Consider the following 26,847-nt stretch of genomic DNA (forward strand, 5'->3'; position numbering starts at 1 on the left):
CCTTAGATGAGGGTAGGCCCCTGTCCCTGGCGCCCACCGTTTCCTGAGAGGGGAGCCCCGATCCCAAATGGCTGGGCCCCCTCTTCTCTTCCAGCCCGGCCCCTTCTTCTCCTTCCCTAGTCACCAGTTGCCCGGAATCAGAGTCCGGCTCACCTCTCTTAGTGGAGTCGGTTCCCACAGGCAGGGGTTTGTCACTGCCACTAAACGCGGTCACAACCCCCATCAGCTTAATAATAACTCAGCCAAAGTATCTGGAGCCCTGGTGAGCCAGGCTCAAGAGTCTCAGCGAATATGGCTGCTTGGCGGGGGTCGGGGGTTGGGGTGGGGGTGGGTGCTATTATCATCTCCCTTTTGAGCTGCAGAAAGACACAGAGGAAATAACTTGTTAAGGGCCACCCACTGGCTTGGGTCTGGAGCCCATTCTTAACTACTAAGCCACACTGCCTACAGTTGCTCAAAGTGTGTGTGTAATAAAAATAAATCGCACTTTAACCTTATTTCCTTCTCTATGGATGTGCCGGGAGCATCCGACTGTGGGTCCCTGATGGGTGGATGTGCTAGACCCAGATTTGAACATTGGTTCCTAGTTCGTGACCTCCACGGCTCGTTGCCCCTAAACCTCAGTTTCCTCCTTCACCCCTCCTCCTGGGGTAGCCGAGTTGGATATCAGGTATTGCTGGCACAAGATAAGCACTGAATGGAGCTGATACAGTGTTTGCTCATTTGGCTTAGTTTGTGTTTTCAATGCCTTTGTCCCAAGGCCCAGCCTATAAAGTATCGGGAGAACTCTGAAGTTTGCAGGTTGGGCCGCCACTTCACTGTGAAGTTTGGGCTTCACTGTGACCTTGAACAAATCCCTTTATTGCTCTCACTCTCAGTTTGCTCATCTGTAAAATGGAAGTAAAAATACCAAATCACAGCAGCAATGTTGACAACTTTTGGGTTCTTTTAATCAGTGGTTTCTGCAGAGCTTCACTTTGAAAGCGACAGAGCCGCCCTGTGCAGGAGCGGGAGGCGTGGGAAGATGGCTCACACCCGGATCTCCAAGTACCTGCCCCCCGACATCAACCCCACCCAGGCTGCCATTGCCTACGGCTGCCGGGCGCTGCCCAAGCTGAACGAGGAGCTGCAGTCGGAGGACCTGTTGACAAGGCAGAAAGCCCTCATGGCTCTGTATGACCTCATGCACGACCCCGAGCACGTCTACACAGCCATCCGCATAGGTGAGCGTGGCACAGCCCAAGTGACCACGACTGTGGTCTGGATGGACAGACATAGAGCAGCTTGAGGTGGCCCCTTCACAGCATCCCTCCCAGCTGGTCAGCCCACCCTCAACTGGACACCACCAGTGGTCAGCCCCCTCTGCTATGACTCAACCCGGTGGCCACACATCCACCCAATAGGCCTTTATCTGTCTCACCCGCAAGGCTGTCACAAAAGATAGGCACTGGCCCTACTGAAACCACACATACACGGGGACCTGTGTCCACTGTGTCCCACTCTCTTAATTACCCACATAAGAGTTGAACTGATTTTAGTGGCACGGTCACACCTGTCCCAGATCAGGCCCACGATGAGTGAACTGCCGCCTCCCCCACCAGCCTTATCTGAAGGGCTAGTTTAATCCCAGAGATGGTGGCAGCGGTCCCTACGCCGGGTGGAGCTTCAATAAAAAAGGTTGCTATTTAACGAGCCCGGCTCTGGGCCAGCGCTGCCATACGGGCAGTGCCCGTGTTACCTTAGTCCTCGTAGCACTGGCCCTGGGAGGGAAGGAACCGCCTCAACCCACAGAGGAAAATGGAGGCTCAGAGAGAAGCAGTGTGAGGCTAGGGCTGCCCCATAAGTAAATAAGGCAAGATTTTTAGGTGCTCAGTCTGGCTTCCCGAGGTGTAACCCTTTCAAGGGTACACGACTAGTGGGTGACAAGGCTGGAATTTGACTTCCGGTCTCTCCAAACGCAAAGGGCATTTTCTGAACCCTGTGGAGGACTGGGAGGAGGTGTGCAGAGATTCACGAGGGGGTTTGGATGACAGGGTCCTGGGGGATGAGCCTTTCTAGCACCCAGAGTCCCCGCCAGTGACTCTGAAACACTCCAACACCCACACGATGCCCTCACACCCCCAAACAGTAGAGCCCTGGTGCTCTCGCTCTGGACATCAGCTCACTTGTCGACTTCTAGGTTAGCTGGTTTCTGAGCTTGGTGAATGTTCAGAGGTTTTTCTGCCCGTAGGCTGCCTGGAGAGCCTGAAAGATTTGCTGATGGACACCAACGACCTGGTGCGCATCAAGACCACTGAGGTGCTCTATATCATGGCCACCCACAACGTGGGCAGGTGAGCAGCTGCCTCTGGGTATCAATGTCACGCTTTGGAGCCGCACCCCTCCCCTGGGTGGCACATGCTTGAATGACCTTGAATGAGCTGCTCGCGGGGCAGGGAGTTAAATGAGTTCATGCACGTGAAGTGTCAGCCCCGTGGTGGCTTGGTTGGCCGCGGGCGCTTTCTCTCTGGTTCCCTCTCCCCACAGATGGGTGGTCTTTGGGAACTCACACACCCGCTTGCTCAGAGCCACCTCCAGATGGCCGCCTCAGCCCCTTGGTCCCCTCGACCCCTCAGCTCCCTGTCTCTTCTCTGGGTTCTGATGTCAGGTCCCTGGGAGGGGGGTGGCCAGCCCAATCCCTGCGCAGCCCTGGCCCAACAGGTCGCTATGAACTGGGTGCGTGTGGGGAGGTGGTGACACAGTGAGCGCCCCAGTTCACAGGTGTTGCACCAAACAGGGCAGACGGGTGCCGGGGAGAATGGGGGAGTGGGCTCGAACCTGGCATCTGCAGCGCCGCCCCTTCCTGCTCTGACCTGGCAAGGCTCTTGGTCGAGTCTCACTGTTCTCATCTGAGACAGATCCAGAAAAGTGCTTTCTCTCATTCTTCCTGCTCCTTTTTCCTCTTTCCGGACCCGATTTGGACATTAGGAGTAACCCCAGGGAGGGTGACGCAGGCTGAGAGGAGGGATGCTTGAAGTTTGGGGATTACAGGAAACTACGAGCCCAGTGACAGTGACCATAGGTCTGTTTATCCTCATAGGAGGTGTGGGGGGTGGTTCCCGGCTGTAACCACTTTAGCAGGGCGACTCGGTGCAGAAACTGTCACTGACTGAGGACCCGATGTGACTGGCACACTGTTCTCCAATGTCCCTCCCAGCACCACCGCAAGGGGCGGGGAGGATCCCGGAGCAGGCAGCTGGTGTGCCCAGGGTCCAGGATTCCAAGACCCAGCTCACTCTAGCACACCACGCTGGACAAAGGGCAGAAGTGACCGGGGCCGACTTCTGAAGTCCGCCGGGCTCAATGGTCATCTCACCCCTCAAACCCTGAGTAACTGCCCATGTTGAAACCTCCTGCCTTCCTGGATCCACACGAGGAGTGACGGGGAGCGGATGAGTGTGGAAGCCAGGGGCCTGGCCTCTTGTCACCTTGGGGAGTTACAGCTTACAGAGCTGACTTACCAGCAGGGTGACTCGGAGTGGGCACCTGGGCGCAGAGTGAAGAGGCCCGGACACCTCACACCGGGGGTCAGGGAAGGCCCCTGCAACTTGGGGGTCCCACTGTGATTTCCTTCTCCCAGAACGACTCATACAGACCTCACGGCAGAGCACAGTCAGGCACTTCCTGTGTGCTGGGCACTGGGCCAGGCCCCGCTCTGAGTTCTCATTTAGTTCTGACCTCAGCCTCGAGAGATGCAGCCTTGAAACCCTCACCAGACGTAACTGGGCCCAGCAGTTAGTTGGTTAATCAGAAGGAATGGTTAAAAAGCTAGGATTGGAAGAAATTGTATCTTCCCTTCAAACAGTTCACCTTAACCCCAAACCCCTAAACGATCAGGCAGTCAGCAATCCCTGCGTGCCTCTTCTTGGCTATGGGCCCACTGCATGGAGCTTCCCATCATCTTTTTTGCTTAAACCAGCACCTGTAACATCATGGAGCTTTGATTCTTTAAAGTAGAGCAAGCACTCAGACATTAATGAAGTAATCTGCATGCAAAACCCTTCTAGAATCTTCACAATCATCTCACTATTTTTAAAATAAATGTATTTATTTATTTTTGGCTGCACTGGGTCCTTGTTGCTGCGTGTGGGCTTTCTCTAGTTGTGGTGAGCAGGGGCTACTCTTCGTTACAGTGCGCGGGCTTCTCATTGTGGTGGCTTCTCTTGTTGCGGAGCACGGTCTCTAGGTGTGCAGGCTTCAGTAGTTGTGGCACGTGGGCTTCGGTAGTTGTGGCTCACGGGCTCTAGAGCGCAGGCTCAGTAGTTGTGGCACACAGGCTTAGTTGTTCCACGGCATGTTGGATCTTCCCAGACCAGGGCTTGAACCCGCATCCCCTGCATTGGCAGGTGGATTCTTAACCACTGCGCCACCAGGGAAGCCCTATTTATTTATCTTTTTAGACACTGACCTTGGAGTTTCCCAAAACATTCACCTTTGTTTTCATAAGGAAATCAAAACAAAAACAAAAACCACCAACTCTTCTCCCATCAAATTGGCTTACCTGATATTCAGTGAATCTATATCATTATAACAAGAAGCATAACAGGCCTGCGTGGGTTTGGAGGCACGTGGCTGCCCTGGACAGTCCGCAGGTCTGTGCCCGGCAGGTGGAGAGAAGCGGTCAGCTCAGCCCGGCTGCTCAGGGGAGGTTGGTCATGCACTTCTGTTGCCTGGAGTCGTCCTCCACCACTCAGGCCGCACTGCTCTCACCTGACGTGAGGGCCACCCCCAGCCTATGCCTTCTCTCCGGAGGCCGCAGGAATGCGGTCCCGTCCAGCCGGCACGGGCTTAGGCTCCAGGGGCTGGGAGGGCAGGCAACCGCCTCTAGGTTCTTATTGGATCCTCTCGTGGCACGTTCGTTGTGTCTAAATCCCACTTCTCTTCCCCAGAGATGGCTTTTTAGAGCATGACGTCATCTACGCCCTGTCTTTCCTGCTGAGCGACCCCCAATCAGCCTGCCGGGAGAACCTGCACCTGGCCTTCAAGCACCTGGCACAGCTGCCTGCAGGTAGGCTCACCGTGGGCGCTTGGGTGGCCCTCGGTCTCCTCTCCTAGTCAGGCGCCTGCCGTGCCGATCACAGTTTAGAGCATATTTTTTAAAAAGCTATGCTTTTATTAAGGTACCATATACATGTTAAAAAGGCACACGTCATACGTGAACGCTTGACTAACTTGTACTAAGTGAACCTGCCACTTCCGGGCACCGCTACCCAGATGAAGAAGTGTGCGGAGTATGGCCGGCACCTGCCCCTACCAGTCACCACCCCTCACCCAAACGTAAACCGGCTGATTTGTCTTCAGGTTATAAGACCACGGGTTAGTCTGTGCCTCTTTAAACTTGACATAAGTGGAAACATACAGTCTGTAGTATTTTGTTTCTAGCTTCTTCGTCTCTGTTGTGCGTTGTGTATTTGCCCATTTGCTCTGCAGTGTGGTATTCACACTATATGAGGGCGCTACGGTCTGTTTATCCCCTCTGTTGCTGATGGCCATTTGAACTGTTTCTAGTGTGTGGCAGCCGAGAATACAGTGGTCGCTAACATTCTTACAAATGTCTTTCGATGGACATGTGTATGCATTTCTTTTGAGATACGCCTTGGAGAGAATTGCTGGGCACAGGGCAACTTTATGTCCAGCTTTAGAAGGTACTACAAATGGCTTCCTAAAAGAGTTTTGCCAATTTATGCTCCCAGCAGTAGCGTATGAGGGTCCCAGGCGTTCTGTATCCGCACCCACGCTTGATTTTTTGGCTCTGATGGTGGGTGTGTGCTTGCGTCTCGCTTTGGTTTTCATTTGTATTTCCCTGGTGACAAGAGCCCTGTAAATGTCCTCTTGTGAGAAGCACCAGGGCACGTTTTTAAGGATGAAAGACCCCACCCCGGGCTCACCGTCCCCTTCGGCTGACTGCTCCTGCTAATCTGATGCTGAGTCCAGGGTAACCGCCACCCGCTGACCGACCGCAGCTGGAGGGTTGAGATTCGTGTCAGGTTGATACCCATCCTGTCACAAGACACAATGAGCAATTTTAAATGAGGGGCTCATTCCAAGAGGCAGGATATCAGGCCTTAAAGGGGGTGCCTTAAGGCCGACATGGGCCTTAAGATGTCCCGGGCCAGGATTTGGACAGACCAGGTCCCTCTGCCATCCCCTCGTTCCCCGTGTGCCCCTAGACAGGCTGCTTCCCCATCTGGGACGTTGAGGCTGATGGGACCCCCTGCTCCAGAGGCCTGAAGTGAGGACCAGGCGGGAACACTCCCCGAATCAGGGCCCAGAGAGAAGTGACTAAGGGAACAGGTGCAGAGAGGCAGGCTGAGCAGAGCCCTGGGAGCTGGGGTTGCTGCCCGCCCAGCCGGCACCATACCCTCCTCTAGCTTGCCTGGGCTGGGTGTGCCAGGCCAGACAGCAGCACCCCGGGTGGTCTTTTTAAAAGACCACCCCATCCCTGGCCCTATCCCACGTCACCTGGTGGGCCCTGCCCACATCTTCCTTGAACGCACCTTGGCTGGTTCTCCTGGGCGACCACGGTTGAGGGCCCCTGGGAATATCGGGGCGTCTCCATAAAGGACCAGTTCTGGGGCTGAGCTCCATGGACGCCTCTGCTCACCACTCAGGAACATTCCTTCCCAGGGTGTGGAGAGAGGGGACTTGCCGTTCTCACTCAAGGCTTTTAAAATCATTGTGACCTGTGTAAGCGTCCAGGGGAAGAGAGATGATGGTAACGAACATCAGGAACCATCACCAGATTTGCTAAATCTTAACATTCAACCATATTTCATAGTTGCTTGAGATTTTTGCTTAAAAAAATATAGCCCCCTGGGCTTCCCTGGTGGCGCAGTGGTTGAGAGTCCGCCTGCTGATGCAGGGGACATGGGTTCGTGCCCCGGTCCGGGAAGATCCCACATGCCGCGGAGCGGCTGGGCCCGTGAGCCATGGTCGCTGAGCCTGTGCGTCCGGAGCCTGCGCTCCGCAACAGGAGAGGCCGCAACAGTGAGAGGCCCGCGTACTGCAAACAAAACAAAACAAAACAAAATACAGCCCCCTGTGAACCTCCCTCACCCAGCACCCTTTCTCCTGCCCTCCCTGGAGCCACCAATAGTGGGTGACTTCATCCCCAACATATGTCTTTGTATTATTTCCTGGCGGTCCAGTGGTTAGGATTCTGCGCTTCCACTGAAGGGGGCATAGGTGTAATTGTATATAGATCTTGCCTTCCATGTTTTAAAACTCTCTAAATGGATTTTGCTGTATGTATCCCTTTGGTACTTGAAAAACCTAATGCTATCATTGGGAATGTACCCATGTGTGTCACGGGCTCCATTTCCTGATTATAACCCCAGCCTGCCCATCCCTCGTTTGAACGTGTGTACTTACATTCAGTGAACTTACTCCAGTCCGGCGGACCTGCATGAGCTGGTTTTCCCCAGGGCTTCCCCAGAGAAGGGCGTCATGGGGCCAGAGAGCACAATTGCTTCCCAGCTGGAGAGCCCGTCGTGCTCCCTCCCAGCAGCCTGGCCGAGTGCTAAGCCATGTAGCTGTCGCTGTCCTATGGCTCTGCCATCCCCCAAGGCTGGGAACGGGCGTCTTCTCTCTGCCTAGCACCGCCTCCATCTCCTCTCCTGCCCGGGGCCTCCCAGGAGCCTGAGCCCATTCTGCTGAGTTGTTTTTTCCATTTCTCATTGATTTGAGGGAGTGCTTCGTTTATCCGAGATTCTAACACTTTGCTGGTCACACATATTGCAAATATCACTTCCCAGGCTATCTGCGTGGCTTTTCTCTGTTTGTTTATTCATTGGTCCAGCAGTTTTTCATTTGAATAGTAGTGAGTTTCATTAATCTTTTCCTTTGTGACCTTTTTCTTTTTTTTGGTGTTGTTTAAGAGAATTTGGTGCTAATAGCTCATGGAGATATCCTGCCATATTTTCTTCTGAAAGTGAAAGAATTTTGCTTTTCACACTCAGTCCGAGAAGGTACCTGGGCCAGCCCAACACTGTCTTAATTACAAAAGCTCTAGGTATTCTGGGTTCTGGTGGACAGGCTGGAATCCGCAAGCACTAGGCTCACCATGGGGAGCAGGGGGTGTAGTTTGCACTTTATCGTAGGATTTATCACAGGATTTATCACAGGAGTCCGTGCCCAGAGGGAGGCCTGGGACACTCTGGGGAGGGGTAGGTAACAGTGGGTGGGGTGGGGGTGGGTAGCTAGAGGGAGGGAGGGGGACATGCAGTGTGGTAGGCGCCCCAGGAGGACCACCTGAGTGGCCCCTGAGCACAGCAGCTCCTGGGTTGACCCATGTAGCCATGTCCTGGGGGTGTCCTCGCTGGGCCTGTGGGTGGGGGTCTGGGTGGGTGAGGGCATCTACTTCTGGGGCTGTGCTCTTACCAGCGTGGGGCCTCGGGCGCTAGCGAAGCCCATCGGGAGCAACAGGTCACAGGGGTCCAGCGGCTCTTCCGGGACGGTCTGCATGCAGGGTGCAGCGGCTCTCGTGCTGGTGGTCATGGGTCTGGGTTCTCTGTCCACGGCCACGACCAGAAGGACCCTCTGCACCTGGCGGAGTGCTGGGCACGTGTCTGGCACTCAACAAATACTGGTGGTTTAGCAGTTTCTATGCAAGATTTTAAAGGACTATTTGTCGGCTGTTTTCCTGCTGCACTTCATGCCCATGTGTTGGGGTATCTGTGGGGACGAGGCCTTTTCTGGGCCCTGGCGCCCGGCCAGGTCCAGCTGGCTGCGTGGTTTCCCAGAGTGGCCAGCAGGGGGCGCCGCAGGACCGGCCGCCGCCCAGCAGGGCTGCTCTGGCTCTCAGGCCTGGACCTGCTTGTCAGGAGAGGAGAAACCGGGATCATGGGGCAAATGCCAGGCGCCCCGTCTTCCAGGCCCTGAGTGACCGGCCGCCAGGGATGCTGGAGGAACCCGTCTCCTCCCTGTGTGGACACAGCATCCTGTAGGAGAGGGCTCCAGGCTGACACCCAGGATTCCTCTGTAACTGGATTTGGGGGCCCCCTGGAAGTGTCCCCAACCCCTCGGGCCCTCTGATGGCGGTCTCAGGCCCTGCCTGGCACACATAGTGCTGGGCGCTGAGAGCCGCCGGCCCACCTTTAGGGCAGCTCCACTGTCCCGCTGTCCCGACCCATTCATGTGCAGCTGGGCTGTGGGCAGAGGCAGGTGCCCTCCCTGCCCAGAGGAGAGAGCCAGGGCTGGGTGGGGAGACGGTGGGGGCATCCCTGGCATCCCGCCATCACCACTGGGGGCTGGAGAGAGATGGGGGTACTGCGTCCATGGGAGCACAGGGTGAGGGGTGGACATCCTCAGCCTGACAGCCCTTGGCAGACAGGAGAACCCCCTCCCCACCCAGACTTAGCAAAGCACGAGGGCCCCCCAGTGGTGACCCTGCCCCTCTGGCAAGGGGACCCTCTCCCCTCAGGGCCATCCTCCACCAACTCTGGCCCCCTCTCCCCACCCCCTCTGCTGAGCCTGGGCTTGCCGCTAACACCGCGTCTGTGGACCTCTCTGGATGCAGCTTAGCACGTGCCTCCCCCGTGCCAGGCACTGCTCAGGCAGCAGCAGGGGAAGGAAGCGGGTCAGACGGTTCAACACCCCTTCCCGCCTCACCCTGGCCTGGGCGCTCTTTCATGGCCTGGGGTGCTGGGCCCTGAGGGGATGATGGGTCTTGGGCCGTGAGGATGGGGACGGTCCTGTCAGCAGAGGGATCAGCTGGTGAGAGGAAGAACTGGAGCAGATAAAGACTGTGGGGGATGTGGCGAGGGGACCACTGTCCCAGGGAAGCCTCCTCCCCTTCTTGAACACATCTGGGCAGGAGGCAGAATCCTTCCATTTCCCTCTCACTGTGTATTTTTAGTTAAAGATGCTCACGCTGAGATTACTGCTCTTTTCACAGTTGGCATTAAAGTGCAAAATAAGTCTCAAAGATCTTAAGTCACAGGTTATTTCTTATACAAAAGCCCCCTTGGGTTTTCGCCGTTTGGTGATGTGGGAAGGCGTGAAGGGGACCCCCACGTGGGCTCAGGGGTGGGGGGAACAAGAGCCAGGTCCGTGTGTCTGAGTGCTGTGTACCTGCACACGTGTGTGTCTATCTGTATCCCTCCCTTGGGGCTTCATGTCCGGTCCTGGGTTTGAGGAGGCGACATGGGGTAGCTCTGTGCCCCCGTGGGCTCCTGCCCTGGCCGTCCAGGTGCAGAGCTGGGCGAGGACCCAGGCCTTGGACCCAGGTGTTGGGAGGCACCGGCCCCCTCTGCTCCTCCCGGGGAGGATGGCTCCGCTGCTCCCTGACCTTGACCTTGGGCATCTTGCCTCACCTGTAAAATGGGTCACCGCTGACACCCCGCCGCAGGGATGAGTGTGGAATAAGATAGTCTGCAAGGAGCCCGGTGCAGTGTGAACAAACTTCCTTGACTAGTGTTTTCCATCCCTTGGCCCCCTAACCACACTGGCGAGTCAGCCAACAGTGGGCCGGCGGGGCCCCTCCTCCAAACACCCTGCAGGCTCGCCGTTCATGCCGGGGGCTGTCAGCACCCTCCAGGCCCACTGGGCATCTCCTCCGCTCTGTGGGGATGATTCTGACCCTAGTGGAGGTGTCTTTAGGGTGGGGGGGAGCCCAGGTGATGGTGCAGCCTGGGCTGGTACCATCATTACCCCCAAACCTCAGCCCCTTGGGACACACAGGCCTGGCAGGTCTCCCTCTTTTGCAGCGTCTTTCTACTCTTGGGGTTGTTTGTTCTTGACATTCATTTCAAAATGGTTTTTCCTAAACATGTGGAGGGAGCGGGGAGAGAAAAAGGAACCTCAGCACGGACGGTGTCCCCGCCACCCTCCTGCATGCCGTCCACGCACACAGCACTCGGGACGAGGCTCGGCTCATTCAGGATATTTTATTTTCGTAAAGTAGACAATCTCGGACTTTCGTGCGATCACCAGCTCCTCTTTCCCTCTCGACATCCCTTAAAGTCCTTGGCTGTAACTCCTCACACCAACCTCGGGCTCAGGGTACCAAAGGCCGAGAGGAGGTTTGGCAAGGGCTCTGGCGGCGCCTTCGTGTTTGCACACGGCCCTCAGCCAAGGTAATCCACGTGGCGGTGGCGGTGGCAGTGCCCTGGGCCCTGGGCAGGAAGGGCCTCCCTCAGGCTGCGAGGCGGCGGAGCCTTCACAGGAGTCGAGGCTGCCCTCTGGCCTCCCTTTCCTCCACTTGCAGAAAAGCCACAGGTAATTTACTCTTTAAATACCAAGACATTTAACTATTGTTCGTTCGCTCCTGGGTGAAGGACCTTCTTTAAATACATCACATTTATTTTCTGAAAGAAAAACGAAGCGGAAACCGCACCAGTAACAAGAGGACGCTGCACGGGCTTATGTACAACTCGGCGCCGAGGCTGCTGCCGGGCGCAGAGGGACAGACTTGTCCAGGTAACAATTTTACACTCAGCGAAGCCAGACACAAAAAGGACCACCCGAAAAAAAAAATAGGTTTTGAAAATCTGCATTTAAAAAAGAATACTCAACTGCATTGGAAATTTTCTGTATTTCTGCGAAACACCACGAGATTTGGCCAAAAAAAAAAAAAAAAGAAAAAGGATGTCAGAGGAGAAAAACCAGGTTTCGGTTTATAAAACGTCCGACTCGTAGAAGAAAAGCTGGCGCCCAGCTCGCCTGGTCTGAGACAAGTTGCGCCACGCGTGTCACCATGTGGAGTTTTGCTGCATATTCTGAAGCGGTTTAAAAAGAGCTGTGAGTGGCCGGAGGGCTGGTCAGTGCTGTTGCAGGCCTGGTGCCCGGTCCCAGCGCGCACGTGGGGCGGCGTGGCCCCTGCTCTGGGTCTCCTTCCAGGGAGCCGGCCGCCCCTCCCTGTGGTCCCTCGGACCCCCATGCAGAGTGGGGCCACGTCGGGAAGGCAGGGTTATGTGGCAGGAGGGGCTCGGGGTGGACTTGGTGACAGCTCCTCCAGTCTTCACAGGACCTCAGCTACGCGGGGAGCCTGCTGTCTGCAGAGCGTGCGTGTGTGTGTGTGCGTGTGTGTGCGCAAGTGTGTCTACTTACCTAGCGATCTATCCGTACATATTCATGTTTGCGGAAACGTGGGGGCCGAGGAGGCGGGGCGGGGGACACGCTCCGGGCCCCCGTTTTCTGCCCCCGTGTTGGTCACCAGCGCGGGTTGGGGTGTGATGCCCCAGTCTCGCCACAGCCGACGCTGGCTCCTCAGCAGAGGCCGATGTACTTGAGGTTGTTCTGGATGATGACGTCGGTCACGGCGTCAAACACGAACTGGATGTTACTGGTGTCGGTGGCACAGGTGAAGTGGGAGTAGATCTCCTTGGTTTCCTTGTTGCGGTTCAGGTCCTCGAACTGCCGCTGGATGTAGACGGCGGCCTCCTCGTAGGTGTTCTGGCCGCTGTACTCGGGGAAGCACACGGTGAGTGGGATGCGCCGGATCTTCTGCGCCAGCAGGTCCTTCTTGTTGAGGAAAAGGATGAGGGAGGTGCTGACGAACCAGTTGTTGTTGCAGATGGAGTCAAAGAGGCGCAGGCTCTCCGCCATCCGGCTCTGGGGGGGGAGGGGGGGCGGTCAGCACGGCCTGGCCCTGCGAGGCCCAAGAGCACCCTCCCCGCCAGGCCCCAGCTGGCCCTGGGCTCTCCGACTCCGTTGGCCCCCTCTGGCCCCTGTGGTCGCTGACAGCACCTGGCTTCGGGGCTGCCGGCTGGGGCCCCGCGCCTGCACGGGCAAGCCCCGCCTCCCACGGGGGCACTGTCGCTGCATCCCCCGCAGGCAGCACGTGGGCAGCCTCCCCGGCAGTCAGCTCCGCCTGCTGGGGTTTGGCTGGCCCCGTGCCTCCATCCTGCCAGGCAGGGCATCAGTCCTCACTGGAGTCCGCGAGGGGGAGGCCTGTGTTCACGAAAGCAAGGGTGCAGGGCAGAGCTGGGCAGGCCTGGCCCCTGCCGGCGGTGTGCTCACTCAAGGCCACGTGGAGGATCCTGTGGCCGCCCCGCCCCCACCAGCACAGAGGACGCGAGGACGGCGGCCAGGAGGCACCGTGACCACAGAGCGTGGCCCTGGCCCTCTCTACCTCCCCTTGAGGACCGTGACCCTGCCGTGGAGCCTCTGGGTTTTCAAGGAACCCAGGGCCCTCGTCTGACTCCCACGCACAACTGACCGTCCTACTTCTAAAGGGACTCCCGCTGCTGGTGAAAGCTGCCCAGTGTTTGAAAGTAAAATGAATGAGATGAGCGTCCCAAGTGTGGGGCCGGTGTAGATCGGAGGTATCGGATTTAAGGACTTTTCTGACGATGTGGTAACAACAGGGAAGCTGCAGCTGGTGCTGATGGGTGGACACAGGCACCGGCCTGCTCCACCCTCACACCTTCCTATCCCCATTCTGCAGATAAAGAAACTGAGGCCTGGAGAGGCAGGAAATGTGCTCTAAGTCCCACGGCCAGGAGCTCTAGGCTTGCTGCTCCTCCAAGGTGGACGGGCAGTGCTGCTGGCCCCAGGGTGGCAGTGCCCGGGGGAGGCCCCACGAAGCCCTGCTCTCCCACAGAACCTGCCTTCTCTCAGATACATGGTCTGACAGCATCAGTGCTGAGAAGGAACGACCGCCCCCACCACAACGTAGACATTGCCTCAAGGTCCTGCACTCCACCGGGGAGGGCCCGTTTCCGAAACCCACCCTGTGCCTTCTTTAGAACAAGCTCAGGAATAACAGACGCCCTGAAAGTGAGCAGCCTCAGGTCTTGGGTGTGTGCGGGGTGGGGTAAGCCCTCTGCAGACAGAAACAGGATGCAGGACCCCCAGGTGTGCCTGGAGGAGCAGACGACGTGCCACACGCAGTTAAGTGGTGGTCCAGGAATGTTACATTCTACTGGGTAGTAATTAGCGCTAACGGATTCCCGGAAGCTGCATGGTAGGGACCAGCAGAGCTGTCATATCTCATGGGAATGACGTCATAATCAGACGCTGTGCTTCTGACCCCAGATTTCACATCAGATAAATAATAGATGTGGCCATTAGCATGTATTCATTAATCCACTGAGCAGACGCTTGCCGAGCAGGCTCTGAGGGCCGCCAGCAGGTCCCAGATCTCGTGCCGGTGACGGGGCCCCAGAGATGAGAGGCCAGTGGCCAGGCCAGGCCAAGCCCTGGGTGTGGAGTGGCGTTCAAGGATGGGTGGGCAAGCGTGGAGTGGGGCCAGGCAGGGGTGCTGGGATGAGCATCTGCACAGGGCCTGGGCCTGCCTCCATGTACCCTGCTAGGTCACTGGGGGTAAGAGCCAGGTGCCTCCCGCATCCAGGCCAGCTGCTCCTGCTGAAACAGTGCACGTGTGCCGAGGGGTCGGTCCTCCAGGGCATGTGTGCGTGGGAAGAGCTCAGCTGCCATGTCCTGCGCGGAGCAGGCCCCAGGGCCCCGACAGGCTGCGTCTGCCCTTCCTGCTCAGCGCACCCCAGGCTGACTTCAGACCCCAGGGGCCGGCCCCTCTACCCCACAGACGTCCCGCCAAGCCTCGCCAGGCAACAGAGGGCAGAGGAGGCCGGCAGGACGGGCACTGCTGTGCGGCCTGAGCAGGACAGACAGACGCCCCTCGAGTCCGGCCCTTGCCCACACCTGGGGCTCCTCTTGCTCTCCAGGCAGGTGGGGCTCAGGTTTCCCTGTTCCCTCCCTCTCCCTTGGGACAAACCGTGGGGACCCACACAGGCCATCCTTTAGGCGGGCAGCGCTCAGGGAGCCCGTGGGAGGCACTGACTGGCTGGGCTGGACAAACACAGGAGCCTGGGAGCTCCACCTGCTCTCTCCCAAAGCCGCTGGGTGAGCACGGTGAAGGGGGCACTGTGTCCCGGGACCCACCACACAGAGGTCCCTCAGCCAGGAGAGGAGCTGTCCCAGAAGGCACTAGGCGGGCAGGGGGAGCTGGAGCCCCTTGGTGCTACCCACTGCTGTGCAGGCTCCTGGCGCCAGAGCAGGAGCCCGAGCATGGGCGCGCGGGCCGAGCAGCACGCTGACACCTGAGTCACAGATCACTGAGAAAGGAACGTGCTGTAACGAGCCGTAACTCTGGAAACCGGGAGAAGCACGCACAAGAGTGTGCGTACAGGAGGAAGGTGCAACGGGCAGGGCCTCCCCCAGGGCCCCCTCCCCGTTTGGCTCGCCCTCCGTGGCCTCCTCCACGACTCCTCTTCCCAGCCCCGCACCCCGGCGCCCCTCCTGCCGCACACGTCTGGGGTGCTCTGGCACCAGGATGGAACCCCAGTCCCTCGGTCTGCGTTCAGGGCCTCCCTGGTCCTGAGGGTGTGCTCAGCCTGGGGGCCAGCTGTGGCCCCGTTCTCCCCGACGCCTCCCTGGCACCCGGTTCTGACTCTACCCACTTGGTGCTGTGGGTCACAGGGTTGGGCCCCGTCCTCGTGTGGTCCACTGGGCCCTGGGGTGAAGGAAGCTGGGGCAGCTTTGGAGTCACCGGACTCTGCCCATCATGCCTTGTCTTGCCATGACTTCCACCAGCCTGACGCAGACATCCTCTTGCTGCAAGCCGGGGAGGCCACCCACCTCACACAGGGGATGGGGCCCTGGACAGGCGACTCCCAGGGCTGGGTGAGGACCCCATGTCTGCACCAACCCCAGCGCTCCCCCAGCAGGAGGCCCTCCACGCCCTCAGCTCTGCAGCTGCTCCTCCCAGGAGAAAATACCCCACGACTGCTTGCCTGCGATGCCACCCAGGGCTCTGGTGCCCACCCAGCTCTCTCCAGGAGCTGCTCACAGTGAGAAACATCGTGTACAGAGATGACACAGAGCAGACGATTCCCGTCAGAGGCCTGGGCAGCGGTGACGATCCCATGCTCGGGAAGGGGCAGGAACCAGTGATTTGTAACAGCACACGTCAGACCCTGGGAGGCAGCTGGACAGTCCCCAGGGTGGCGCACAAGTCATTTCTCAGCCATTTGCAGAGAAAGCTCCTGCTTGGACACGTCCGAATACACTCAACCTCACTGAACAGACTGGACTTTCCCCAGGGGCTGCAGCTGGTGACCCCCCTCTGAGGGGCTTCCAGCTTGCTGCTCGGAGACTGGAATCTTTGCTAAGTGCCAAGCTCAGTGGTGGAGGCCTTTACCCTGAGCACAACCGCCACGTGACAGCACCCGTGGTGGCCTGGACCAGACCGGCTCCTGGAACATCCTGAGGAGGCCGGGGCTAGGGCGCGAAGGGGCGCCTCGGCCCTGGTCCCCCATGAAGGCTCCCCTGAGTCACGAAAGGGCAGGTGTCCCTGTTATGGGTACAGATTTGCGGCCTGGGGTTCGCTCTCACCACCAGGGCTCGCTGAACCTTGGACAAGTCCTTTCTCCTCTCCCGGCCTCAGTGTCCTCATCTGTAAAATGGGGACGATCACGGCACCCAGCACCAGGACTGCTGCAGGAGCAACACAGTGTTGGTTTGAGAGGAACCAGGTTTGCTGGGCCTCGGCCTGTGGCTGCCTTCCCAGCAGACAGTCTGCATGCCACTCACTGCCGGCGCCCTGGCACTGGGGTGACCTCATCTCCTCTTGTCCAAGACCTGCCCCCCTCCCCACCGGCACAGAGCCTCTGTGGGAGGTGGGATGGAGAGGGAGGGGGCTGGACTCTGCAGACCCGGCTCAGCTGCCATCCTGAGCCCCCAGGGCCACCAGCACCTCCCTCCAGGCTGCTGGCTCCCAGCTCTGCCTGGTTCCTCTGCTCTGGGGGCTCCATAACTGCTCAGCCTGGAGACCCAACGGCTGCCCAGAACCTGTGACACCCACTCAGCCCCTCGCTCACTGCTGCAGGGGCACAGGACAGCACCGATTGCCAGGAGAGCACCCATTTCCTTGATTTAATAGGTCAAGAGGGCTGCCTTTGGCTTCCTCGCGGGCCGGCTGGTGGGCACTGGCCCCAAATGTGGACGCCCAAGTCCAGCCCTGCACCCTACAAAAGGGGAGCACGGGTTCCCCAACAGGCAAGGAGCCACCCAAACGCTGACTGCTCGGCTCGCCCCGGGCACAGCAGAAGCTCCAGTCCCAGACCTCATAAAGTGCTGGTGATGTCAAGGTTTCAGCCCTTCCCGGAACCAGCCCAAACCCCAGGGCCCGGGAGACCCGGAAACCCCAGCCCGCCAGCACGCCAGCAACCTTCACCGCTAGGCCCGCATCCCCCGCCCCTCCTCAGCCTCCGTGGGCAGAGGCGCTCCAGGCGCCCTTCTGGGTGTGAGGAGGACGGAGGAGAGGTGGGCTTGTGGAGTGGCCAACGAGGGCCAGAACCCCCGCTCCGCCAGCCGCCAGCTCCTGTTTGTCTGAGCCTCAGTTTCCTCACCCGTACAGCACGGCCTGTTAGGGATCCTGCTCACGAGGCTGGGGGCTCAAACGTGACGCTTCTGGGAAGTTGAGTCTCCACACCGGGCACCCGTGACCAGAGCGGCCATCACGGCATGACTCAGAGATAAAAGGGAGGTGGCCTGGAGCAGGGGCCCTGTGAGGCTAGGACGAGGCAATGGGAAGCCAGCCACGGCCAAGGCCTGGGGCCGCAGCGGGCAGCCGGCGGGGAAAGAGGATGCAGCGGGGCTGGGCCTTGGCGCTGGCTCGGCTCTGTCCCGCCCTGGGACTCAGGTTGCTCATCCCTAACACGAGTTCTCAGTTCCGTTTCGGCCTGGGAAGCCCAGGTCCGCCTGTTGTAGGAGCGCCTGGAGTGTTTGTTCCTGAGAACTGTGAATTTACCTTTAAACGCTGGAAGCAGAGCTGGGAGGCTGGGCTGAGGACATGAATGAGCTCCATTCACCACGATGGTGCCAGCCCTGAGGCTCAGCCTCCAGGCCCCACCCGGGCAACGGTGCCAGGCTCCATGGGCGCCGAGGGCGGGACCGGGCAGTGCGGCCTCCTGGCAGCACCCTGGCTGCATGGGCCAAGGGGGAGGGTCCAGCCGGGGCTGGGTATCGAGCTGGCACCTTCACAAGGTAACAGCCAAGCCTCTGCTCCCTCTGTGGTGGTGTGGCTCGAGGGGTGCGGAGGCGCGGCTGACCCAGCGAGCGGCACGTCCCAGAGGGAAGTCTGGGGTCGTCCTCTGTGCGCTGCTGACTGCCCTCCCCGCCTCCACTGCCCGGGAGGCAGGTGAGGCCCGGAGCCCTGTGCTCTGGGCCTGGTGGGTGGGAGGAGCCCCCGAGACCTCCCTGGCACACCCTGAGCCCTGCCGGGGGAGCCGGGCTTGGACATCCCCAGCCTTCTCCAGCGGGGAGAGGGCGAGTGGGCCCTACCGTCACACCCAGGTCCCGAGGTCCGGGCAGCTGCACAGGGGTGGGGGTGGTGGGGCCTGTGTTAGATGCACCTGCAACTGTGGAAAGGTGTGAAGACAGGATTGCACCTCCAGAGCAAAACCCCTCCGAGGACGGCACTGGTTGCTCAGGGAAATAGCTTATTCTTTGTCGCCAAAGAAGTGGGGGGCTGGTCGTTGTGGGTGAGAGAGGGGTGTCTTTATCTTCATGCAAAGCTGCAGAGAAGTCTAGTGTGGCCTGGGGGTGCCTTGGGCTCCGCGGGGAAGAGGCCGGGCCCAGCCCTCAGGCTGCCCAGTGGCTCGAAGCCCTGAGCTCCCCCACTCGTCCACCGAGGGTCCTTATCCTTCCGGAGCTTATTTCCCTTTTGGGGCTCCAGCTTGTCTCGGGTCGTGGGGGTGGCTCAGGGGAGCAAGGCCCTGGCTTGCGTCTGCCCTTAGGCTGTGGGGTGCAGGCAGGAGGGCTCCCTGGGAACAGGGTGGGGTGGCAAGAAGCAGAGCAACAGCCCCGGACTGAGCTGGAGGCCTCGGGCAGCGAGGCAGCATGGCCGCGCCGTCCTGGCAGAAGCCCAGTACAGAGCCGGTGCAGGAGATGACTCAGACCTCCTCTCACGCCCGCAGGGATGGGAATGGGACGCTCGGGCCTCCCCAGGCAGCCCTGGCTCCCCACTGTCACCAGAATCTGTGTTTCTCCACACACACACCCCCCCACCCCCAGTATCGCGTCCCTCATTGGAAGTGTTTGCAGGAGGGCAGGGCCTGTGTGCTTGACTCACCCAGGCCTGGATGGAGTCACTACAGCCCTGTGCAGACAAGTGAGCAGATGTGGTGGTGATCCAGCGCCCACAGGGAGATGCAGGCGAGGCGGCCTCAGAGCTGCCCTCTGCGCTGGCCAGCGCAGGAGTGGGGCAGACCCTTGGGCCCTTCCTAACACTGAGAGTCTGTGACAGCAGCTGCTCCCCTCCCTTGGTTGAGCTTATACTCAGACACTCAGCATGCAGTTTCCATGGCAACTGGGGAGGAAGCCTCCACCCTCGGGCCTCGTACAGCAGCACAGCAACACAGACCGAAGGCAGGAGACGCTCCATCTTTGAGCTGGGCCAGGTGTCCCTCTCCACAGGGGCACACAGGCCCAGCCCTGGCTGGCTGGCCAGACCACACTGTCCATCACTGTCTACTTCTTGGGAGTGGGGGAGGGCCTCCGGGTGTTGAGAGTATCTCACTCTCCCTGGCGGGCAGGGCAGTGGGCAGGGAAGAGGGGAGGTCCTTCTGGTACCAGCTCCTGCCTGCAGTGCCCTGGGTGGGTGGCACTCCCAGTGGGAGGGGTGGGGGTGGGATTGTTACCGAAGGATGGTGCCTCGCCCTCGACAGCTGCCCCTGGAGGCTCTGAGCCTTGCTCCTCCTCTGCGTGGAGGCTGCTGTGATGTGCAGAGGTCCAGCTCTCTGCTCCTCTCAGAGCAGTGGCTGTGAGGGCTTCTCCCCACATCCCCGTTTATGGATGTGGAAATGGGGGCTGTGAGGGCCAGCCTGGCCTGCCCAGGCCCCTCTGCCCCAAGGAGAGCTTCCGATGGCCACAGCCACCCCTTGGTCCTTGCCATCCCCATGCGGCTCCTGGCCTCAGGCAACGGGGAGGTGCCTGGGGACAGAGCTGGATGACCGGGGTCAAGTCCAGACCAACCTGGTTAGCGCTCCTCACTTCTTCCTCCCACAAGCCTAAGTGCTGGCCGCGCCAGAATGGAGAATTGATTAATGAGGCTAATGGATCGATGAGCCCCTGACTGTCCCCGGGGCTCATCTGCACGGGCGGCACAGAGTGGGTGATGCCGCAGCCTGTGCGGGGGCAACAGGGCGAGCTGGGGGTGCTGCCGCCCACCCCCTGCTCTCTCTGGGGTAGGCAGCGTTCCCCCTCGGCTGCCCAGGGTCAGTGGGGCCCTCGGGACACCCAGGCCAAGATCGACTGGCACGGCCCTGCCGCACAGGCAGCTCACTCCCCGTGCCCCTCCCGCCGCCGCCTTCCCCTCCACCAGGCACAGCCACGGCGCTTCTCGGCACCCCGTCCCCCTTCCAGTCCCTCAGCATGTTCCTACCCCGCCCTCTCGTGTCCCTGGGACCTCAGAGGCCTCCCAGTGCAGGCCCTGATCCCCTACTCTGACCCCTGGCACCAGACGCCCACTCAACCAGCCCCACCCCCCATCTTCTGTCTGACCCCCTTTCTCCCTGGCTCACTTCAGCTTTAGGGCTCCCTGGGTGTTGTGAGCGGGTCAGGCTGAAAGGAGTGGGGGCCTGAGCGAGGAGCCCTGAGGCAGCCCCACGCCAAGCCCCCATGGCTGCCTCGGCTGGCCTTGGACTTGACCTCACCCAAGAGTCTCAGGTCCTGCCGACCAGGAGACGGCAGTTATTCTGGGCTGTCGGGAAGTGAGTCACGGTAGAAACGTGGTCGACAGGCAGTGACAGGAAGCTGGAGGCCCAGCATCCCTACCGCCGACACCGGCGTCCAAGATCCAAGCCCGGCCTCGCCCGGCACCTCGCCCGGCACCACGTCAAGCAGTCACCCTCGGAAACACAGAGAGAAGCAAGGGGCAATCCTGGCTTAAGAGAACTGAGGCCCTAGGAGCGGACACACATGCACTGACCACCCAGTGCCAAGCCAGCAAGCTGGGGCAGGTGGCATGGAGGGAGGGCACTGTCTGGCTGCCTCTGCCAGGGGAGGCAGTACCCACGAGTGAACACAACCCCCCGACAGAGGCCAGGGTCCCGGAGTCGGGCCATGGGCTCTACCTGCAACTGTCCAGTTGACGGCACCTCCAGCCACACCTGGAATCTCCTTCCCACCTCTCCCTCTGCTCCGTGTCTCTGCAACCTGGGGTCACTTCGCTGCCCTGTGCATAGCCCTCCAGCAGCTCCCATCCCAGCGGGGTGACCCGGCACCTTCTGCCTGGCCCCAACTCATCCCCGCGTGGGGCCTTCACCAGGCTGTCCTCCCCTGGGTCCCGGCGGAGGGGTGGGCTCTCAAGGGCATCCCTGAGCCTCCCTGAAGTAGCCAGTCGCCAGCTGGAACCCTTCTGTTGATTTGCTGTGGCTTTGAGCACCGCCAACCGGTCTGCGGGAGCTGCTCTCTCCAGCGCCCGGCAGGGTGAGTGGTCTGGTGGCCGCGGGGCCACGGCAGGCAGGGCTGGATGGTGCGGGATGTAGGTGGTCGGTAAGGCGGCCGTGTGCAGGGGTTACAGTGAGAGGACGCCGGGCGCCGCGTGTCCTGCCTGTCCAGGTGGTCGGACCCGGCCACTGGGGAGGGGCCCGCCTGCGCCCCCAGCCTCCCCTCCTCCCAACCAGGACCCTGACACTTGGCAGCGCCGGGCCTCCCCCGCTCCCCGCAGCAGGCTCCGTGCCGTCCTGGCCCTTCGCCGGCAGTGGCCTGTGTCCCTTCTTGCCTCAGCGCCATCGTGGAGCAAAACGAGGGTAAAAAGGGTTTACAGGCAGGTGCCCTTCTGGCTTTAAAACCATCAGGAACCCCCTGACCCGCCGGGGATGAAGGCTCGGGGTTCATCTTCCTCCCCCAAACTCCGGGGTTTGTGCGGCGACCCCAGAACCGACTCCACTGTGTGTCCCCGTCGGTGCCCCAGTTCCTGCTGCCCTGACCCCTGGCCTCCGCGCCACCTGCAGACGAGCAGCCCGAGCCGCGGCCAGAGTGTGGGGATTAGCAAGCAGCACAGAGGAATTAGTGCTTGGGGTGGTGCACCTTGCGCCCCACAGTCCTGGTGCTCACAGCCCTTGGCCCCCCTCCCCAGGCACGAGAAGGGGGCTCAGCAAAGGACCACCGCCTCTCACCTCCCAGGGGCCGGCTTGCCGCAGCCCAGGTGGGGGCAGGAGGAGGCTCAGCCCTGCAGGCCTTGGGCCAGTGACAGATGGGGCGTCACTGGGGTGCGAGTGTGTTCCGACGGGTCCAGAGGTCAGAGGCACCGTTTGTCTGTCCGCTGCCCCCCATCAAGTGACAGCTGTGACGCTCGTAGTAACAGCGCTGGCCAGGCCTGCCACTTCAAACAGTAGGGCTGTTTAAACAAGATAAAGGCTGCGGGGAAGCTGTGCTCAGGCCCTAATGGCCTGAAACCCATCCTGAACCTGCCAGAAACAGCGGAAGCTCAGCCTCGGGCCACCTCGCCTGACGCCACCTGTCCCCGCCCCATGCTCAGCACTCACCTTCTCCAGGCAGCCTGTTTGCTGGTCCCCAGTCTCCCAAAGTATACGGCTCAGAGGGGGCTAGGGTGACCCAGAGTAGTAGCAAGTGTGGCAGCCCGCCTGGGGCGCTTAGAGGTTTGTGTGCAGGGTCCGTGACAGCACCTGAGGCCCAGCCTCTTTCCCCTGCCCTCGTCCTCCCACCCGGACATCTGCCCCCGGAGAGGAAGGACCGCGCCCTGGGCCCCACCGTTTCCCCACGGTGCCCGGCACGGGGCTGGGACCGGGGTGCGTCGGGACGAGTGTGCTCCACCGAGCGCCCCCCTTCCACTGACACAGCCATGCTGTCCCTGGCGTGCTGCGAGTTCTCAGGAGCCAGACAGCCCAGATGGACCACAGGTGGACACATGATGACCCTGGGGCCACACAGGCAGGTCACTGCCCCACCCCAGCACCAAAACACGCTCATGCCCTGGCTGGGGACTTTGCCCGCCTGACCGAGCTGTCCCCTGGGAGTCTGTGTGGCCAGCCAGCCCCTGCACCCCAAACACACATCATTCTTCTGCTCTCTGTTCTCACTGAGCCTCAGAATCAATGACCGACAGGATCTCAGAGCCAGAAAGGACCATTCCTGATCCCACAGGTGTCCAGTAGGGCCCCGGGCAGGTGGGACGAAGGCAGTGGGCATCTCGTAACTTTGGATGGTGGGGGGGACTGAGTTAGAATTGACTCCCAGCTTCCCAAGGCCACACTTGGAGCACTTGCTCTGCAAGGGCTGGAGCTCCTGTGTCCTGCTCCCAGCTCCCCATGTCATGCCCAGGCCCAGGGAGGAAGGCTGGCAGCCTAGGATGAGGTCCGGGCTCTGGGTCCCACCTGCTCTCACCTCATCCGCCCACCTCCCCCGACCTCCAACCGCTCCCGCTCCCAGGGAGGATGCGTCTTCTAAAGCCCCAGTCCTTCCAGTCCTTTTCAGCTTCAGCTGAAATGAGAACTGTTTCCTATTTGTTTTTGTGTTAAATCTTGCTGGCTTGATCCAAGCCCCCCTGCTGTCAGTCACTGACGGGAAATTAGCAAACAGCATGATGCAAGTGCGCGCAGGCCTGGCCTGGCTTGCAGACCATCACTGCCACCACGGGAGGCAACGGCAGTGCAAACAGCCCTCCTGGGACCAGACTGAGGACCCCCTGGGCCCCAACACCCTTGCCTAACACTGTTCAGCAAGATGGAGCTTCTGCACCCCTGTGCACAGCCCTGGGCCACCCCTCCTGGAGGAAAGGCTGGAGAGCCATGGGCAGCAGGTGGCCAGTTCCTGCAGGGACACGAGAAGCTGGGGACAGGGCGGGGGGGGGTAGACATCTCAGTGGGGAACCTCTGCTTGTGGCCAATCAAGATGGATTTCAGAAATGCTCATCCTTAGGAAGTAATATTTGGGCCACTGCTGCCCCTTATAACCCTGGCTTCTCCATCAGCAGGGGGTCGGGGCTGGGCAAGGGCAGTCTTCCCGGGTCTCAGCTCCATTGAGAAACTGATCAAAGTGACAGAGCCTCTCTCAGGAAGGATGCCTACACGTGCTGTGCAGCCATATATTCGGGACGCGGTTTAGGGAATTCCGCAGGACCCTGGGACCACGGCAGGGCCCTCGAGCCTGGGAACACTGCTCCTACCTGTGGGGCACCTGGCGCTTTATCCTGCCCCAGATGCTGTCAGTGTGGCTGACATACCCCACACCCTGCTAGGTACTCGGTGGCTGACAGCGTTCTCCCGGTGCTCGCCCTGGCCAGCACAGTCCAAGCCTCTCAGCCCCCTTTGCAGGTGAAGCAGGGGGATGAAGAAGCTGGGTGGGGCCCTGCTTCTGGTTCCCAAGCCCTTGTCTTCGCGTCACTGCCTCTTGAGTGGGTCCTCAAAACCTCACCCCCCTCCAGCTGTGACCACCCGTATCACTCCCAGGGCTGGGCCAGCCCATCCCCCCAGACTGGCAGTATGGCAGGAGATACCGGGCCACGGGGTCACAGCAGCTGTGCCTGGGGACAGAGCACTGGGCAGGAGCAGGAACAAGGTTCGGGGGAAGGGCGTGCCAGAGGCCGGCTGGTCAGCAGCTCATGGCTGTGGTCTCACTGAATCCAGGCTGGCGTCACACGCAGTGTCTCCATCCATGTCCTCCACAACCATTGGGGACAGTAGGTTTCCCACCCCCATGGGCTCCTTGCTGTCCAGAAGAGACCTCCTGCCCTCCCTGGGCCCCACACCACTGCAGCAGGGGCTGGGATGCCCCGGGAGGAACATGTGCTGTGTCAGGGCTGGTGGTGCCCAATGCCAGGTCCCCTGGTCAGCTGTGCTACAAAAGGCCAGCCTGCTAGGTCTGGGCATCAGAGGAGAGCGTGGTGACAGTTCTGCCCAGCGCCTCCTCTGTCCTGGTTCAGTGTGGTCTCTGGCCTTGGTGATGCCACATCCTGATGCCCCAGGCTGTGCTGGGGGTGGGACTTGGCACCGGGACCTCGCCCAGGTGGCCCAGCTCTCCATGGCCCCCCAAAACCCCTCGGTACTGAGAGGCACTTGCAGCCTGGCCCTGGGAGGCCTGAGCAGGAATGCGGAGTGGGGGGCTGGGTGGTTGTCTCTTGTGAGAAGAACAGGAAATGGCAGGAGGGCACTGTGTTCCCAGCAGGCCTGTGTGATTCCCACAGCCTTCCCAGCCACCAAACCAGGCAGGGTGGCCCAGGCCACAGGGGAGGCCACGGGGCTGACCAGGGTCTAAGCTCCACTGCCAGGCATCCCCCTCCATCGGAGCGCCAGCCCCAGAGTCCCAGGCCCTGCAGGCACCAAGCACAGGCACCTGGCAGATGTCAGAACTGCATCCTGTCCCTGAGCCATGGATTTGTCGTCTGGCTTTGCAGACAAGGGAGCCACAACTGGACCAGCTTGTCCAGCTGAGGACGCACAGGACTGGGGCTGCATGTGGCTGGCCCCCTCTTGCCTCCTGAGGTCCTGTCTTTGGGCAGATGAGGCTGAAAGAGGAGCCGAGGGGGCGTCCCTGGAGCCGGCAGGCAGTAAACAAAGGGCCGGGGTGGGAAGCCGCCCAAGAACTACAGGTTGCCCCAGTCAGCTGTTCCAGACTGTTCTTTCCCCAGCGGCTGGTAGTTGGCTACAGAGCTGGTTTCCTGGAGCCTGAGACACAGGCCCAGAGGCTATGGCTTCTGGGGAACACGGAGCTGTGCCATGTGGCTTGGAGGCTCTGGGCCTCCTCAGCCAGGATGCCGTCAGCCTTCCCAGGGTCACCGAAGGCCCGAAAAGGTGTGTGGGGCTGTGGCCTGGGGCTGGCCTCAGCAGAAACCTCAGGACATGAGGCCCAGGGCCTCTGGGTGACTGTGGTTTTATTCATGAAATTAGAGCAAATACATGAGCTGAGGAGACACCAACTAGAGGTGATGAAGACAGGGTCAGGGTGAGCTGTGGCCCAGGTTCCCGGGCCAGCCTGAGTTGGGTCTCTGGATCTGAGGACATGTGTCCAGTGGGGAGCCACGTGCAGGGAACAGGGCCACCTTCTGCTCTATCCGGGGGGCCCCCCTCAGATGACCATGCTCCCTTCCCCTAGCGGACTGTATTCAGATCTACCAAAACACGAGACTGTCAGAGCCAGAGGGGCCTGCGGGGGGGCGGGGGCGGTCCCCGAGTTCTGTTAGCACAGAAGCCTTTCTCGGTGTTGTTCAGGCCAGTTGTCTGTGCTGGTTACCGAGGGTCCCCCCGTGGTCTCAGCCAGCTCCCTGGAGCCTGTTCTTGCGAAGTGGAGAAGTTGTTTTTCAGTTCTCAGATTATAGAAATCCCTTAAAACAATAGTAATCTGCATCTTAAAAACCCCTCTGGGTTCTGACGTGTGTGTAAGGAGTGGGGCTAATGCGCTCAGGAAATTAACTAACCCGCCGGCCTGGGCGCTGAGTGGGATGCGGGCTGGGGAGGTCCCTCTGCCCTGAAGCTCCTGGTAAGTGCGGGATACAGATGTTCCGCGGGGTGCAGGGACATTGAGAAGAGCAGAACACCTGGCAGAGAGGATGTGCACAGACATGGGAGCTGCAGAGGCCCCGATGAGCCCTGGCAGCAACGTCTACCCCAGGCGGTGCTGGGAGTGGGGCTTGGCACCCGGGACCTTGCCCAGCTGGCCCAGCTCTCCATGGCCCCCCCAAACCCCTCGGTCCTGCCTCTGTGGGCCGCCCCCACAGGCCCCACGACGCAGGCTGGACACAAGGTCAAGCCCAGATTACCATCCCCACCTTCATCCCAATCTGTCCAGGCCCTGCTCCCTTCTCCTCTGCAAGGCGGTCTCTAGGGCGGGAGGCCCCCTGGGGTTCTCTGGACCCAGAGAGCTGCTGCACTGGGGTGCCTCGGG

General features: G+C 60.3%; 2 protein-coding genes across 3 annotated transcripts in view; one reads left to right on the forward strand and one right to left on the reverse strand.

The window, feature by feature from the left end:
* The first annotated feature begins 1,024 nt into the window (after nt 1-1,024).
* RSPH14 (radial spoke head 14 homolog) overlaps nt 1,025-26,847 on the forward strand; it is a 60,807-nt gene continuing 34,984 nt past the window's right edge. Inside the window, exons 1-3 of the mRNA XM_060170416.1 lie at nt 1,025-1,223; nt 2,231-2,333; nt 4,929-5,047. Coding sequence (XP_060026399.1) covers nt 1,025-1,223; nt 2,231-2,333; nt 4,929-5,047 — 421 coding nt within the window. The remainder of the gene's footprint in view (nt 1,224-2,230; nt 2,334-4,928; nt 5,048-26,847) is intronic.
* Nucleotides 10,757-26,847, reverse strand: part of GNAZ (G protein subunit alpha z) — a 42,233-nt gene continuing 26,142 nt past the window's right edge. The window contains exons 3-4 of one of the 2 annotated variants that reach the window (XR_009544343.1): nt 12,088-12,591; nt 10,757-10,801 (exon numbers count right to left, since the gene is read on the reverse strand). Coding sequence is in view for 1 of the 2 variants with exons in the window: in XM_060170415.1 (XP_060026398.1) it covers nt 12,247-12,591 (345 nt within the window). In the remaining variant the exon portion in view is untranslated. Of the gene's footprint in view, nt 10,802-10,909; nt 12,592-26,847 lie in introns of those variants that run through there. The other variant, XM_060170415.1, reaches the window with a different exon arrangement.

This window comes from Lagenorhynchus albirostris, chromosome 14 (assembly GCF_949774975.1).
Source record: "Lagenorhynchus albirostris chromosome 14, mLagAlb1.1, whole genome shotgun sequence".
NCBI classification, from domain to species: Eukaryota; Metazoa; Chordata; class Mammalia; order Artiodactyla; family Delphinidae; genus Lagenorhynchus; species Lagenorhynchus albirostris.